Below are 14058 nucleotides of genomic sequence, written 5' to 3' on the forward strand. Positions count from 1 at the left end.
ATGTAGTTTTAAAGCACCTTGTAAAAAACTTTTTGTTAAAAAATAAGCATTTCTTTAAAAGTTAACTGAAGCCCAATCAGTGACACCCCCCTTCGCGAAGGCAGTCGAAGGAAGTAGCAGCTTTCGCTAATGTAGCGATGACTAGCTAATCAAGCTAAAACGTTTATAACGTATTTATTATCCTAAAATGTTTCATAGCTAAATTAACGTACACGGTTAATCTTACTTGAGTTTTTCTGAAGCTTTTTGTTGACACCAATTTAAATCAAACCACCTGGGAACGTTTCCATTCTGCGGAAACAAGAGCGGAAGGGAAATGAGACGGACTGCCGCCGGACCCGGACGGAGATCCCGGTGACACCAGCTGGATACATGTGAGGTAAACATCTGTGAATTTTTTCCTCCCCGTGTGAATTCCACCGGTTATTTATTGATAGTAGCAGATCGATCAGTTATACGTAGATTTCTGTTGACATCTGAGTTCATTCGGATTCTGTGTGTTTCTGTTTTACACGTGAGGAGCTTCAGGCGGAACTGATGTAGACGTTTAAGTTTAATAAAACTTGAATTAACACATCATTTACTAAAATTAAAAGTATTTTTTTCCTCTTAGTGGTCCGTTCATGCGGGGATTTTGGCTTCTATAAAATAACATCATGAGATTTGCTTTCCTCGTTTATTTCTGTTCGGTTTGCTGAGTCCACACATACAGCTCAGATCAGATACCAACTAATCTGATCAGGTTCTGAGGTTCTGACTCTGTTTTCAAGAGATGTTGATCCAACCATGTGGTCACTATGGAGGCTGTAGTTGGTGCTGCTGCATTGTCATTTATATAAATACACTTGATATAATATCTGTATAATATGATATAGTTTAGCAGAAATCTACAGCATCCAAAGTGACTACAGAGTTGAATCAAAACAGAATACAAATAAATTTTGCTGTACAACTTGTCACAAGTGACGCATCTCAGAAGAGCGAAGAGTTTGTTTTTTTTTTTATTCATTTTATTTTAAAATACAGACTTTGTTTAGCTGCAGGTTCCACATGTTCACAGCAACATCAACAGAAAAGAAACTCTGAAAAGGAAGATTTGACTGCAGAAAGAAACCAGTTGTAGAGCTGCACAGTGAAAAGAATATTAATCATGTCACAGAAAAGCAAAATATCACAGTATGTCAGTTTTTCTAATATCGTGCCGCTCCAGACCAAACTGTCTGTGTGTTTGAAGACTAATCTGTTTGTTTCCAGAAATGTGTGTGTTCTATAAATATATATAAATATATAAATGTATGACCTGATGAGTCTTGATCATCATCAGAGTCTATCAGCCAGCAGTCGAAATACAGTTTAAAAATTCTGTTTGATCAGCTAGTTACAGATGAATCACAAGCAGCTACTGAATCTCTGATGGACTGCTGAAGTGTAAATGCACATAAACACACTGATGTTCTTCACCTGTGCTTGTTGTCTCCACAGTAACGACATCGTCGTGGATACGCAGCGATGCGGCGGCTGTACGTCGGCGGTTTGAGCCACACGGTCACTCAGAAGGACCTGAAGGATCGATTTGGAAAGTTTGGAGACGTGGAGGACGTGGAGCTGCGAACCAGGAAGGACGACCAGGGTGAGGAATCGAACCGACAGCCAGGACGCTTCAGTGTTTACGTTCTGATTATTTAATGCATTGTTTCATGTGGTGTTGAGGCTCAGAGCTGCAGGAGAACATCCATCACAGTCAACAGTCACGACTAGACGAGAGTGCTTTAAAAGTCGTTGCATTCACAGGCGTCTTCATTTCTGATATTTACTTACTAAGCAGTGACATTTTTATAAGTTTAATTTGAATAAGTTAGTGAACAGAGATCAGCTGCTGTGTTTCCTTCAGGTGTTCTGATTCCTTTGTGCTTTTCTCCTGCAGGAGTTCCGTATAAAACCTTCGGCTACATCAACATCAACATCTCGGACGCCGACCTGAAGAAATGTAAGTGAGCTGATCTGCTGCTGCATGTCCTGCACACATACACATATACACATCTACATATCAACGTTCAGCTTTTTTCTTTCTGTTCATACAGTTTCTGGCTGCTAACTGTTGTATCGTGTTTCCTCTGCAGGTCTGACGGTGCTGAACAAGTCCAAATGGAAAGGAGGAACTCTGCAAATTGAAACAGCCAAGGAGAGTTTCCTGCACAGGTACAGCCGTGATCACAGCACCGTGAGGACGTTAACACAGAAACAACACGAGTCAGTTCGTCTGAGTTTAACTAAGTTTGCAGCCTCAGAATAAAAACTTGAGCAGTTCTGTCAAAAGAAACGCCTAAAGGTGGATGCGACTCAGTGTTTGGGTTAAAATGTGAGAATTTCAGGTTCCCATCAGCTCCAGAACCTGAATCTCAGCGCTGACGTACAGAACGATGAGCTGTGTTGTGTTTGTGTCTCAGACTGGCTGAGGAGCGTCAGGCAGCAGCAGAGCAGCTTCTCCAGCAGCCAGCAGCCGACGACCAGAAACAGAAGCTGCTGGACTCGCTGAGCAAAGCCGGCGTGGACAAGTTCAACATGAAGGCTGCAGTACCGGGGACGGAAATACCAGGACACAAGGTCCAGTCAGACTGTGTGCTTTTATTAGTTTCCACTTCTGTCTCCTGTCTGCTCTGTGGAAACAACTTCCTGCAGTTCAGCTGAAAACTCTGAATTTTTGTCACACAATAGTAGAGTCGCTTCTTTTTTGAGTGTTTGGTCCTGAGTGAAGCTGGAGGTGCTGACGGTCGTCTCTGTTCCGTCTTCAGGACTGGGTGGTCAGCAAGTTCGGCCGAGTTCTGCCCGTCTTGCAGCTCCGGTGTCAGAAGGGCAGCAGAGCTCGAACCCTGAAGTACGATCCATCCAAGTACTGCCACAACATCCGCCGGCTGGACCGCCAGGACGTAGACGGGTCCACACCGGTGGCCCAGCTCACCTGGCAGGTGCAGGGAGGAGACGACGACATCAGCAAGAAGAGGCGGGGTGAGTTCCCGCCGTACGAGCCACCACGACGCAAGAAGAGCCGGGCGGACGTGGTCGACTCCCACGATGCAGCAGGAAGAACCCGTCTGAGGTCTGATTCTTCAGGATTCTGTTATTGCTAAGCTTTAAGCCTCTGATGGTTTCTGTGTTTGTCTAAAGAGTCACTCTACTGTCTGAGGATGAACAGATTCTGAATGTTGTCCGTCCGTCTCCTCTCAGATCAGAGCCGCCCGTTAACTCTGTTCATCGCACTGAAGCTCATCAGCTCACCAACGGTTTCCAAACGCCGACCGGCCGTCGACCGGCTCAGAGGACGTGGACACGCGACAGCGACATCGACTCGGACGAGGAGATCCGCAGGATGGTGGCGACTCAGCAAACCTCCCATGATGCACTGCAGCAGGGGGCGGAGGACATTCTGGAGGTGGTCGGACACGACTACCTGGTGAAGTCTGGACACAAAGGTAACGGCAGGTGAAAGAATACAATAGAGTGAATAAAGAAAAAAAACTTTTCCTCAAGTATTACAAGAAATCTTTTATTAACTAATTAAAAATAAATGAGAGTGACTCTCATTGTGTGACCAGGAAAAAACGTGATGAACTTTTTCTTTGTGATTTCAGGTGACAAAGACGACGACGACTACGATTCCGCAGATACAGACGAAATCTTTGCATCCAGAAAACCTCCTCAGCCTCAGGACAAGCCTCCTCAACCCACCACGGGAAACGGCACCGACAGAAAGAGGAAGAAGACAAGTAAAGCTGGAGAGGAAGAGGAGGACAGCTCAACAGATGATGAAGAACGTCTCACCTCCAAACAGCAGAGAGGAAACTCTGCTAAACAGAAACAGAAACCGTCGGTCGTACCTGTGACGAAGCTCCGCCTCCCAGAGTCGGACAGCGATGAGGAGGAGGATGAAGACGAGGATGAAGACGAGGAGTCAGAACCAGCAGGTTCGTGTTCAGACTCTGATTATGAAGCCATGTTTTCCAACGTCACCCACCTCGAGATCTCCCTGGCTGATCTGCAGAAACTGGCCGAAGACGCCGAGCAGACCTGCGAGACTCCACCTCCCAGAATCCTCAGCGCCGAGCGGGAGACCAGCGCCCGACCCCCCAAGAAGGGAACAACGCCAGAGGAGATCCTCGCCGCCATCATGCAGGACGACAGCAGCGACGACGAACGCGACAAAAAGAAGAAGAAGAAGAAAAGGAAAGGAGTCACGTCGACGCTGCTGCCGGCTTTCCTGGGAACGAAGGAGCTGAACGAGGAATCAGACGAGAAGAGACAGAAAGGAGACGAAGACGAGGTTAAAGAGGAGAAACTGAACTCTGGAGCTGCTCAGATGAACCACAGAGAAGCAGACGGCAAAACCAGCGAGGAAGAAGAAGAGGAGGATGAGGAGGATGAGGAGGACATACCTGAGCCTAAAGCATTAAAAATGTCTTCAAGTAAAACTCCTGTAAAACCTGAGATTGGTGCAACTGGCTCTTCATCTAGCAGTGATGATGAGGAGGAGGATGAAGAAGACAAAGCTGTTCAATTAGAAGAAGAAGAGGTAGTGAAGAACACAACGGTTCCAAAGGTTTTGAAAATGTCTTCAAGTAAAGCTCCTGTAAACCCTGAGAACGCTGGAACTTCATCTAGCACTGATGATGATGAAGACGAAGACGAAGAAGAGGAGGAGGAGGAGGAGGATGAAGGAGAGGATAAAGAGGGTTTATCAAAGATCATAACTGCTCCTAAAGTTTTAGAAACGTCTCCTCCAGAGAAAGCCGAGACGGACTCTTCATCCAGCAGCGATGATGATGATGAGGAGGAGGAGGAGGAGCATGAGAAGGAGGAAGAGCATCGTCCTGTCCGGGTGGTGTTGGCAGCCGAGGAGGAAGAGGAGCGTCAGAGGAAGGCCAACCTGAGGCGATTGGCTGCCGTCCAGCAGAAACAGAAGGAAGCTGAAGAACACAAGAAGCTGATCCAGGGCGCTCTGTCCAACCTGGTGGGTTCACAGACACTAAACGTCTGGAAGAGAAAGACGATGGAGTGATCACAGAGAAAAAGTCTGAAATGTGTCTGAACGTACTTAAAATTGTCTAAAATCTTCTGAAAATTTCACAAAATTACAAAAACACGAAATCTGTCTGAAATGATTTTACATTTTCTAATATGACCCAAAATTACTTTAAAATTGTCCAAGATGTCCTAAAACTCGTCCAAAATGACAAAATTGTTTGTAATGTGTCTCAAAATGAGTCCAAAATGACTCAAACTTTTCCAACATGACACGAAATGACCCAAAACTTGTCAAAAGGACTCCAAACGTGTCCTGATTGTCTTGAAACTTCACCAAACTGACTAACACGACCCAAAATTATTTTAAAACTTTCCCAAAATGTCTTACAGTTGTTTAAAAAGTTGTCCAAATTAACTCCAAATGTCTGCACAATTATTTTAAACTTCTTTAAAATGACTCAAAAATGGTAAAAGCCTTAAAAACCTGAACCAAAATGACTTTCAATCTGTCCCAAATGACTCAAAACTTGCCCAAAATGACTCAAAACTTGTCCAGATTATCTTGAAACTTGACCAAACTGACTCTTAATTTGTCCACAATGTCTCTAAAGTTGTCAGAAATGGAAAAGGCCTTTATACATGACTTAAATTTGTTCAATGGGAGTTTAAATTTGTCCAAAATGATTCAAAACTTGTCCAAAGTAACAAAACCCTTTTCTAACACGACCCAAAATATCTTGAAGCTTCTCCAAATTGATGCCAAATTTCTGTAAAATTATTTTAAGCTTCTTTAAATTGACTCAGACAATAAAAGACTTTCTGACTTGAACCAAAACGACTTTAAATTCGTCCCAAATGACTCTAACTTGTCCAAAGAAACTCAAATTTGTCCAAAATGTTCAAAAGTTATTCAAATTAACTCCAGATTTCTCCAAAAGGATTTTAAGCTTCTTTAAATTGACTCGAAATTTCCTAAAATGGTAAAAAGCCTTTCTAGCTTGAACCAAAATGACTTTAAATGTGTTAAAGTCATGAAGTAAATCTGACATTCGAACTCATTGGACTCAAACTGCTGCTGATGGAGACGAGAAGCTTCAGTAGAACCTGATGTGTGACGACAACACTTTGTGTTTCCTATCAGTGAGTCCACGTCGTCAGTTTGTCAAAACATCTAAAATCTGGAACCGTCTCTTCCCACACATCAGGTTCTGCTGAAGTTAGAGCCTCAAACGTTTTTAGTAGGAAGCATTAATAAACTCGTATATAAACACTTACAGGAACTTCCTCCACCTCCAACACCTTCTATTAAAGAAGGTTGCACTTTTTCCATTTTCCAGAGCCAATAATTCTAAACTTGTCCTCTTCTGGAGCCATTTAATCATTTAGATCTTCTGGAAACTGCTCTGTCTGAGTCCTCAGCTTATGTCACGGCTGTGGGAGGTTAACTTCTGCAGATATTGAAGCTTTAAAATGTCTACCTGGGTTTTTTTTTGTGAGTGAAAATCGACGAAAATTTCAGAATTCATGCAAATTATTTGTTCAGTTTTAATCATGAAGCTGTTGATGTTCATCAGGACGCTCCGGCAGCAGCAGCAGGAGGGAAACACATCGTCTTTGGCTCTGATGATGAGGATGGGGATGAAGAGGAGAAGCAGCAGCAGAGCGTCTCAGAGCTCACAGCATCCAGGAAGAGTCTGTTCCAGGACGGCCAATCAGAGGACGAGGACGAGGCAGCAGCGGCCAATCAGGAGAAGGTTAGCGAAGACGGACCGGCGCTACAGTTTCCTCCCAGAGATCAAACCGGTAACGATGTTTTTGTGTCTCAGGGGAAGCCGTCGGGTCATCGGCTGTTCGGAGGCAGCGAGGACGAGGAGGACGAAGGTGACGAAGAGGAGGACGAGCGCCGGTTTGACATCAGGCCTCAGTTTGAAGGTCGAGCCGGACAGAAGGTGAGAGAACGAGTTCACGGTTAATCATTCAGGCCCATGCTGAGCTTAGGGTGTAAAAAACTCCCGTGTTGATATTTTGTTTGTAGTGTTGGGACACGATTAAAGAAATAACCTGGTTAATTAGAGGCTAATTAAAAACACCCATTATTAATTAATCGTGATTTAAAAGCAATGTTTGACACAATAAGCAAAGTTTTTCAATTTGAATAAATGTTGGTGACTCAGTGAAAAGACATAAACAAGTTCATTTTTCATCTGCATTTATCTGTATTTTCCACCTGCCTGCTACATTCACAGATTTGTGCGAACTCAAACTATAGTGATTATATTCAACATTTCTAGGCTTTTGTCTTAAAACTCTTTGTTGCACAGTTTGCACACAACCACGCTCTCATCCAGGCTGCCGTCGGGAAGTTATGAAAAAGCTTCGGGATGTTTTTTGTTTTGTTTTTTGCTCCCGTTTGCTCCAAGAAAAAAATGAAAAAAACTATTTGCATTTTAAATTAGTTTCCAGACTTATCTCCTCTCTGCTCTGTGGAAACACTTCCTCCAGTTCAGCCAAAAACTCTTCACAGATGTCACGACATTTGCAGAATTTTTTGTTTTTTATAGAATCTCGGTCTAGCAAAGAGTTTATTTTTGGCACATTTTTAACCACGACACGTAGAATACAGCGATTGCAGAGCTGCAGGACTTCATATTGCAGTGAAAAATGAGCCACAGTGAAGAACAATGAGATGGGAGCAGAACGTTTCTGACCTTTAATAACTCATCATGACCAGACGACTGGATCAGAGCGTCTCTTAAACTGCGAGGTTTGAGTTTTCAGCAGCAGTGAAAGACAGGAAGTACAGAAAAGCTCCTCAGAGTCTTTGGTTGTGACGTGAAGCACATCAGACAGTCAGAGTGTTTTCATCAGTGTCTGAATTATACTTAAAGACAATAATATTCTTACAGAGGAGCCTCAGTCTGGATTTGGTCTCTAATGTTTGCTTTTTTGTTGTACAGCTGATGGAGCTGCAGTCTCGCTTCGGGACGGACGAGCGTTTCAGGATGGACTCTCGCTTCCTGGAGGAGGACGAGGACGAGGATTCAGGTGAGGAGGATTCATCTGCTTTCAGACCCCTGAGACACAAAACTCCCCACCTGATTAAAAGACATGTTATGTTTTTAAAATGACCAGAATTACACCATTTATTGAGGTTAGAAAACCTCAAAAACATCAAGAACAAACTGAAATGTTCTCATTTCTGTCACTCTAACTGTGACGTTCCTGAGTTCTCTCTCCTCCTTCATGGTTGTTCTGTTTCTATGGAGCTGCAGGACTTTATGTTGCAGAGAAAAATGAGACAGGAGCAAATAAAAACACCCAGAAACTGCTGCTTGGAGTTCAGAGGGTTGAAACAGTTTGTCAGTTAGTCTGGACTGAGCTTAAGTTAAATTTATTTATGAGATAATAAATTACAGTATGTTGGGTTTTTTTGTTTGTTTTTTGTATAGTTTTCAAAACCTATGCTGGTTTTATCCACATATCATTTTCTCTACTAACAAAAACTTACTAAAGGTCTGAAAAACAGACATTTATCACAGGAAAACATGTTCTTATCTAGAGTTTTAATTTAGTAATTACTAAGAAAGAATAAATGTACAGCCTGTTTGTTGGCGTTTGCACTGAAGCCAAACCTGTGAGCTTCTCTATCTGGTGAAATAATCTACCGGTTGTGATTCAGAGACGAAGAAGAGCCTGGTGGAGGAGGATGGAGCTCTGGAGGAGGAGAGGAAGAGGAACCTGTCCATCCTGCACAGCGTCCTCGGCGTCACCGAACAAACCTCCAGCAGCAAGACGGCCGGCAAAGCCAAGAAGTTCAGGTGGGACTCAGAGGCTGGATCAGACGTTTCTGGATGTACGATGTTCAGCAGGATGAAATAAAGACGTTAAAATGTGTTTGCAGAGACGTGTCGGCGCTTCACTACGACCCCAGCAGAGAGGAGCACGCTGCCTTCGAGACCAAAACTGACGAAGCCAAGAAGGAAAGGTAGGAGCGTGAACACTGGAGGAGCTTCTGCACCGAGGCTCAGCAGATAATAATAATAATAATGTCCACAGAGCAGAATGTAGTACACAAATCAACCACAAAAATACACAAGACAGCCATAAAAAGATGTAAAACCACCACAAACAGTCACAAAATGACCAAAAAGAGACATGAAATAACTACAGTCATAAACAACCACAAACAAACAAAAACAACCACAAAGAGAAAGAAAACGACCACAAACACATGCAAAATGACTACAAAGAGACACAAAATGACCACAAGAGTAACAGCACAACTACAAAGACACACAAAAGAACTACAAAGAGACATTAAATGGCTGCAAACAGTCACAAGACGACCAAAAAGAGACGCAGAAAGGCCACAAATTGATGCAAAATGACTATAGAGACACACAAAATGACCAAAAAGCCAAACCGCACAACTACAAAGTCACACAAAACAACTACAAATAACCAGAGACACAAAATGGCTGCAAAGAGAAACAAGAAGACCACAAATCGATGCAAACGCACTATAAAGAGACAAAAAATGACCAATAGAGTAGCAGCACGACTATGAAGACACACACAACTATGAAGAGACGCAAACTACCTCAAAGAGACACAAAATGCCCATAAACAGACAAAATGGCCAGAAGAGTAACAAAACGATGACAAAGGGACAAAAAAAACAACCAGATAGAGACACAAACAAGAACAAAGAAACACAAAACGGCTCCTAAACTAAGCTAAACGACCACAAAGATGCAAAATGATCACAAATAACTTCAAAATGACTATAAAGGAACACAAAATGATCACGAAGAGACTAAAACTGGTCACAAAAAGACAAGATGGCTATAGAGGGACACAAAATGACCACTAGAGTTACAAAACGGCTACAAAGAGTCACAAAATGATCATGAAGAAACACAAAATGGTCAGAAAAAGACACAAAATGACTATAGGGAGACACAAAATGGTCACAAATAGATTAAAAATGTCTATAAAGGGACACAAAATGACCACTAGAGTTACAAAAAGGCTACAAAGAGTTACAAAATGATCATGAAGAGACACAAACTGCTCACAAATGGTCACAAACAAGAATAAAGAGACACAAAAGATGCAAAACAACCACAAAGAGACACGAAACAACCACCAGACTGAAGCTGTTGTGTGTAAACGTGTGCAGCTTCTCTCTCATGTGGATCCTGCTGCTGTCTGAAGCTGCAGATATTGAATAATCTCAGAGGATAAACTCTCTGTGGTGTTTCTGGACCACTACTGGCGCTGAAATGTGAATAACTCCGTCCTGATCTCAGCAGAACCCTCCTGTGTTCTGTCTTCACAGCAAAGCGTCCCGGAGGAAGAAGAAGGAGGAGGCTCAGCAGCTCCCGGAGGTTTCCAAAGAGATCTACTACGACGTCTCTGGAGACCTGAAGGCCGTGTTTGGACAGACGAAGGACGGCGGCGCTGAAGGAGAAGAGACGACCAACTGGGACCAGGAGGAGGAGGAAGAGGAGGAGGAGGAGGAGGAGGAGGAGGAGCAGAACCAAGAAGAGACCACTCCGCTGTCATCGCTGATCTCAGCTGATCCCAACGCAGAGAAACAAGATTCATCTGGATTTAAATTCTCCTTCTTCGGAGACGACACAGAGACGCCGACAGCAGAGACAGGTGGGTCAGAAGAAGTGAGAACAGTATGACCGGAGAGTAATCAGATTACTTCAGAGTTACAGTAGAGCATACTTTAGGTTAGATTAGATTGTACTTTATTCATCACCACAGATGGGGAAACTCACTTGTAGCAGTACAGATGTAGGAAAAGAGGACAAAACATTAAGAAGTTAACCTAAGAATGAAAAAATTACAAAAAAAAGAGGACAAATAAGAATCTAACTATAAATGGGAAGAGCTTTAGAACGACTGTGTTGAAAATTTAGGCCCCAAAGTACAAAGTGAATCCATGATCAGTCATCTGAGACTAAACTGAGTCCAGCTGTGAATCCAGTCAGACTAACTACATGAACATGGTTCTAAAATGAGCTGTGAACAGCAGAACTTTCTCAGTTGTGGACCTATGAGCTGTGTCTATGTCTGCATCATGGCTCCACATGGAGAAGAACTGAACAGAGGAACTGAAAAATCTGACTGAGAGACTTCACAAAGACGGAAAACGATCCATGAAGATCAACTAAACATCAGTGAAGCCCAGTGTGAGCAGTAACCAGGAGGTCTAGAAGGAGCCATAGTAGCTCTGATCAGGGCTGCAGTGGTCGTCCTCCTACAATGACTCCACAGACAGTGAACTACTTTCATGATCCAGCTGCTTCAGACTTGGTCCAGGAGTTATCAGTGGAAACCAGAGTTAGTGTGAAGCTCAGACACTTCAGAACATCAACCTCTGTGGATGGAGGACAAGAACTAAACCCTTATTGCTGCTCAGAATAAACCTTTTAGATCAAACTTGAACATGAAGAGAAGTCTGATGAATGTTGGTAGAACAATCTCTGGTCAGATGAAGATAAACTTGTTGGGCTCAGATGGAGTCCAGATGTTTGGTGTGAACCTGACCAGAACCATCACAGTGGATGCATCGTCCTGACAGTGAAGAAGGAGGTGGGAGTGATGATATGAAGAGGTGTTGATGATATTTATAGATGAATGTCTGAGGATATAAACCAGAACACTGGCTGACCAGATGAAGGTTGAAGAAGAGGAACATTCCAGCAGGAGAACCATCCAGAGAACAAAACCACACAAGAGTTTCTACACAAGAAGTTTGTGTCCTGACTTGAATCCAAAAAATGATCAGAACATGTGAGTGGACTCTGGTATCGTCCATGTAGGATTTAGTCTGTCATCGGAAGCAAAGGTGGAAAAATCAAGGATTAGAATCTCAGTCATGACTTCCTGCTGCGGGGCCTGAATTTATAATAATACAGTGAATCTAAACGTTTAATAATTCAACTTGGATGTAATCTGATTACTGTGAAATAAACCTAAACGACTTCACGTTTCAGGGGTTCTGATGCATCTCAGGCAGCTTGTTGTTTTTAACCGCTCTGTCTCTGAACAGCAGAATACAAGGTGGAGCTGATTCAGGCTCCAAAGGTGTCGTGGCAACAAGATCCACGACTCGACGACAGCAGCTCCGAGGAGGAGGATGAAGACCAACAGGAGGAGGAGGAAGAGCACAGCAGCTCCATCGCTAAAACCACAACGTGAGCAAACTGGAGAATAAAAACCCTGAACTCTGCTGCATGTCTGCATCAGCTTGATTTATTGTTTAGGCTGTTAAATAACTACAAAAATGACAGTGACAGAGCGTCACCTCAGAATCCTTTGTTTTGTTCGACCAGTCTAGAGATGGATTCAGCTTAGTGTCGTTTATAATCAGCACATTCTGACCATTTTAGACATTTGTTATTAATGAGAAGGATTTAATCTCATCCGTGTTTTTGTTGAGCAGCACATGCATAAATTAAAACATAGTTCAGGGATAGAATGTGCCAAACAGTAATAATAGTAAATTGATGGTAGAACGATTAGACAGTTTAATGATCACTGCGTAAAAAGGGAAGAACTGTGAGATTGTTTCAGAAAGAACAGACACAGTTTTTCTGTTTAATCCATCTGAACTGGTGTTTTTTGTTTTTTTGTCGCTGCTCACAGAGAGGAGACGCCTTCAAAGACGGATTTATTCTTCTTCCACCCCAATGACAGCAGACTAACAGGTATTTAATTTCTACTTTTCTCTGAGTTTCTTTAGTGACCTGAGCACTCTGTGGTTCAAAATGTTTAAACTTTTATTTTAAGTCTCTGAAAACTCCAAAGCTGGCCTTCAGGTTTAAAAGGTGTGTTGTCTTTATAGAAAATCAGAGCCATTGTCATCTTTTAAAACTTTCCGACAGTCTTTGAACTACTCATCTGTCACATGTCGTTCCTCAAGAAAAATGAACCAAGTCCAAAATCGCTTTATTCTACATGCCTCGTTTAAAAATTAGCCAAAAATAAACCGTTTGCTCCAATCAGATTCTGTAAAATGCTAAAAATTCTGCGCTCCTCTGTGCAGCCATGAAGCCATCAGTGACTTGGCTGTGACCAGCAGTCGTGGAACAAAAATTCTTAGAGTTTTCTAGGTTGAACTGCAGGCAGTCTTTCCACAGAGCAGTGAGACGACGAGAGAGGAAAATAAAACCAAACTGGATCAATAGAATAAATTCAGCATGGCTCAGCATGGTGAAACATCTTTCTACAGCTGGTTTGTAGAGGCTGGAAACATGGGAATAGTTAAATATCTGCAGTATGAGGAGTTTTTTGGGTTTTTTTTTAATATTGGTAACACTAGTTGGAAGAAAACTGGACTTGTTTTCTGGGTTTTTTTTATTTTATTTTGTTTTTGTTGAATAAATATTTGCAGAAATCCACAGTTGAGATGGTTAACTGTTGTCCAGCAGCAGGTTAAACCTTCTGATTTATGATTGTAGTTATGTTGTCTCAGCACTGTTCTGTGTTCTAAAAGTGGATCAGTCTTTTAATGAGCGATGTTTCCTCCACTAGAGGGTCCCAGGTTGTTCTGCCGGCCGGCCCAGCTGGAGGAGCAGAGGGAGCAGTGGGAGGAGAGGAGGACCGAGCTCAGACAGGTACGTTCACCTGGACGCCGTCATGTTTCACCTTCACTAAGAGCAGCCGGACCTCTCAGGATGAAGGTTAAACTAGTTCAAGAGCTTAAAAGAGGAAAAAGTCCAGTTACTTTTTATAAGACTTCTGAAGATGACAACAACCTGGATGAGAATCTAGCCAGGTTTAAACCTCTGACTTGTGAGTGCTTTCTGGGTCTTTTTATTTGCTCCTGTCACAGTTTTTCCTCATTTTTCAAAACAATATAAAGTCCTGCAGCTCTATAGAAACAGAACAACCATGAAGAAGGAGAGAAAACTCAGAAATGAAACAGTTGGAAAGATGAAAATCAGAAAAAAAGAAAAAAAAGAAGTTGATTTATTTAGGTTGACTATTTATTTTCCAAGAATTAAATAAAACAACTGT

The 14058-nt window shown here is 42.6% G+C and overlaps 1 protein-coding gene across 2 annotated transcripts in view; it reads left to right on the forward strand.

The window, feature by feature from the left end:
* Window positions 1-337: 337 nt before the first annotated feature.
* The window catches only part of nol8 (nucleolar protein 8), a 14720-nt gene continuing 999 nt past the window's right edge, over window positions 338-14058 (forward strand). The window contains exons 1-17 of one of the 2 annotated variants that reach the window (XM_008291270.1): window positions 338-379; window positions 1483-1630; window positions 1925-1987; window positions 2121-2199; window positions 2448-2604; window positions 2793-3097; window positions 3226-3470; window positions 3630-5005; window positions 6594-6773; window positions 6846-6968; window positions 7977-8064; window positions 8699-8837; window positions 8921-9004; window positions 10361-10686; window positions 12089-12233; window positions 12685-12746; window positions 13573-13655. In XM_008291270.1, the coding sequence (XP_008289492.1) occupies window positions 1510-1630; window positions 1925-1987; window positions 2121-2199; window positions 2448-2604; window positions 2793-3097; window positions 3226-3470; window positions 3630-5005; window positions 6594-6773; window positions 6846-6968; window positions 7977-8064; window positions 8699-8837; window positions 8921-9004; window positions 10361-10686; window positions 12089-12233; window positions 12685-12746; window positions 13573-13655 (3576 nt within the window). In that variant the 5' untranslated portion in view covers window positions 338-379; window positions 1483-1509. The remainder of the gene's footprint in view (window positions 380-1482; window positions 1631-1924; window positions 1988-2120; window positions 2200-2447; window positions 2605-2792; window positions 3098-3225; window positions 3471-3629; window positions 5006-6593; window positions 6774-6845; window positions 6969-7976; window positions 8065-8698; window positions 8838-8920; window positions 9005-10360; window positions 10687-12088; window positions 12234-12684; window positions 12747-13572; window positions 13656-14058) is intronic. The other variant, XM_008291271.1, reaches the window with a different exon arrangement.

Source organism: Stegastes partitus, unplaced genomic scaffold (genome assembly GCF_000690725.1).
Source record: "Stegastes partitus isolate 25-593 unplaced genomic scaffold, Stegastes_partitus-1.0.2 Scaffold728, whole genome shotgun sequence".
NCBI lineage: Eukaryota > Metazoa > Chordata > Actinopteri > Pomacentridae > Stegastes > Stegastes partitus.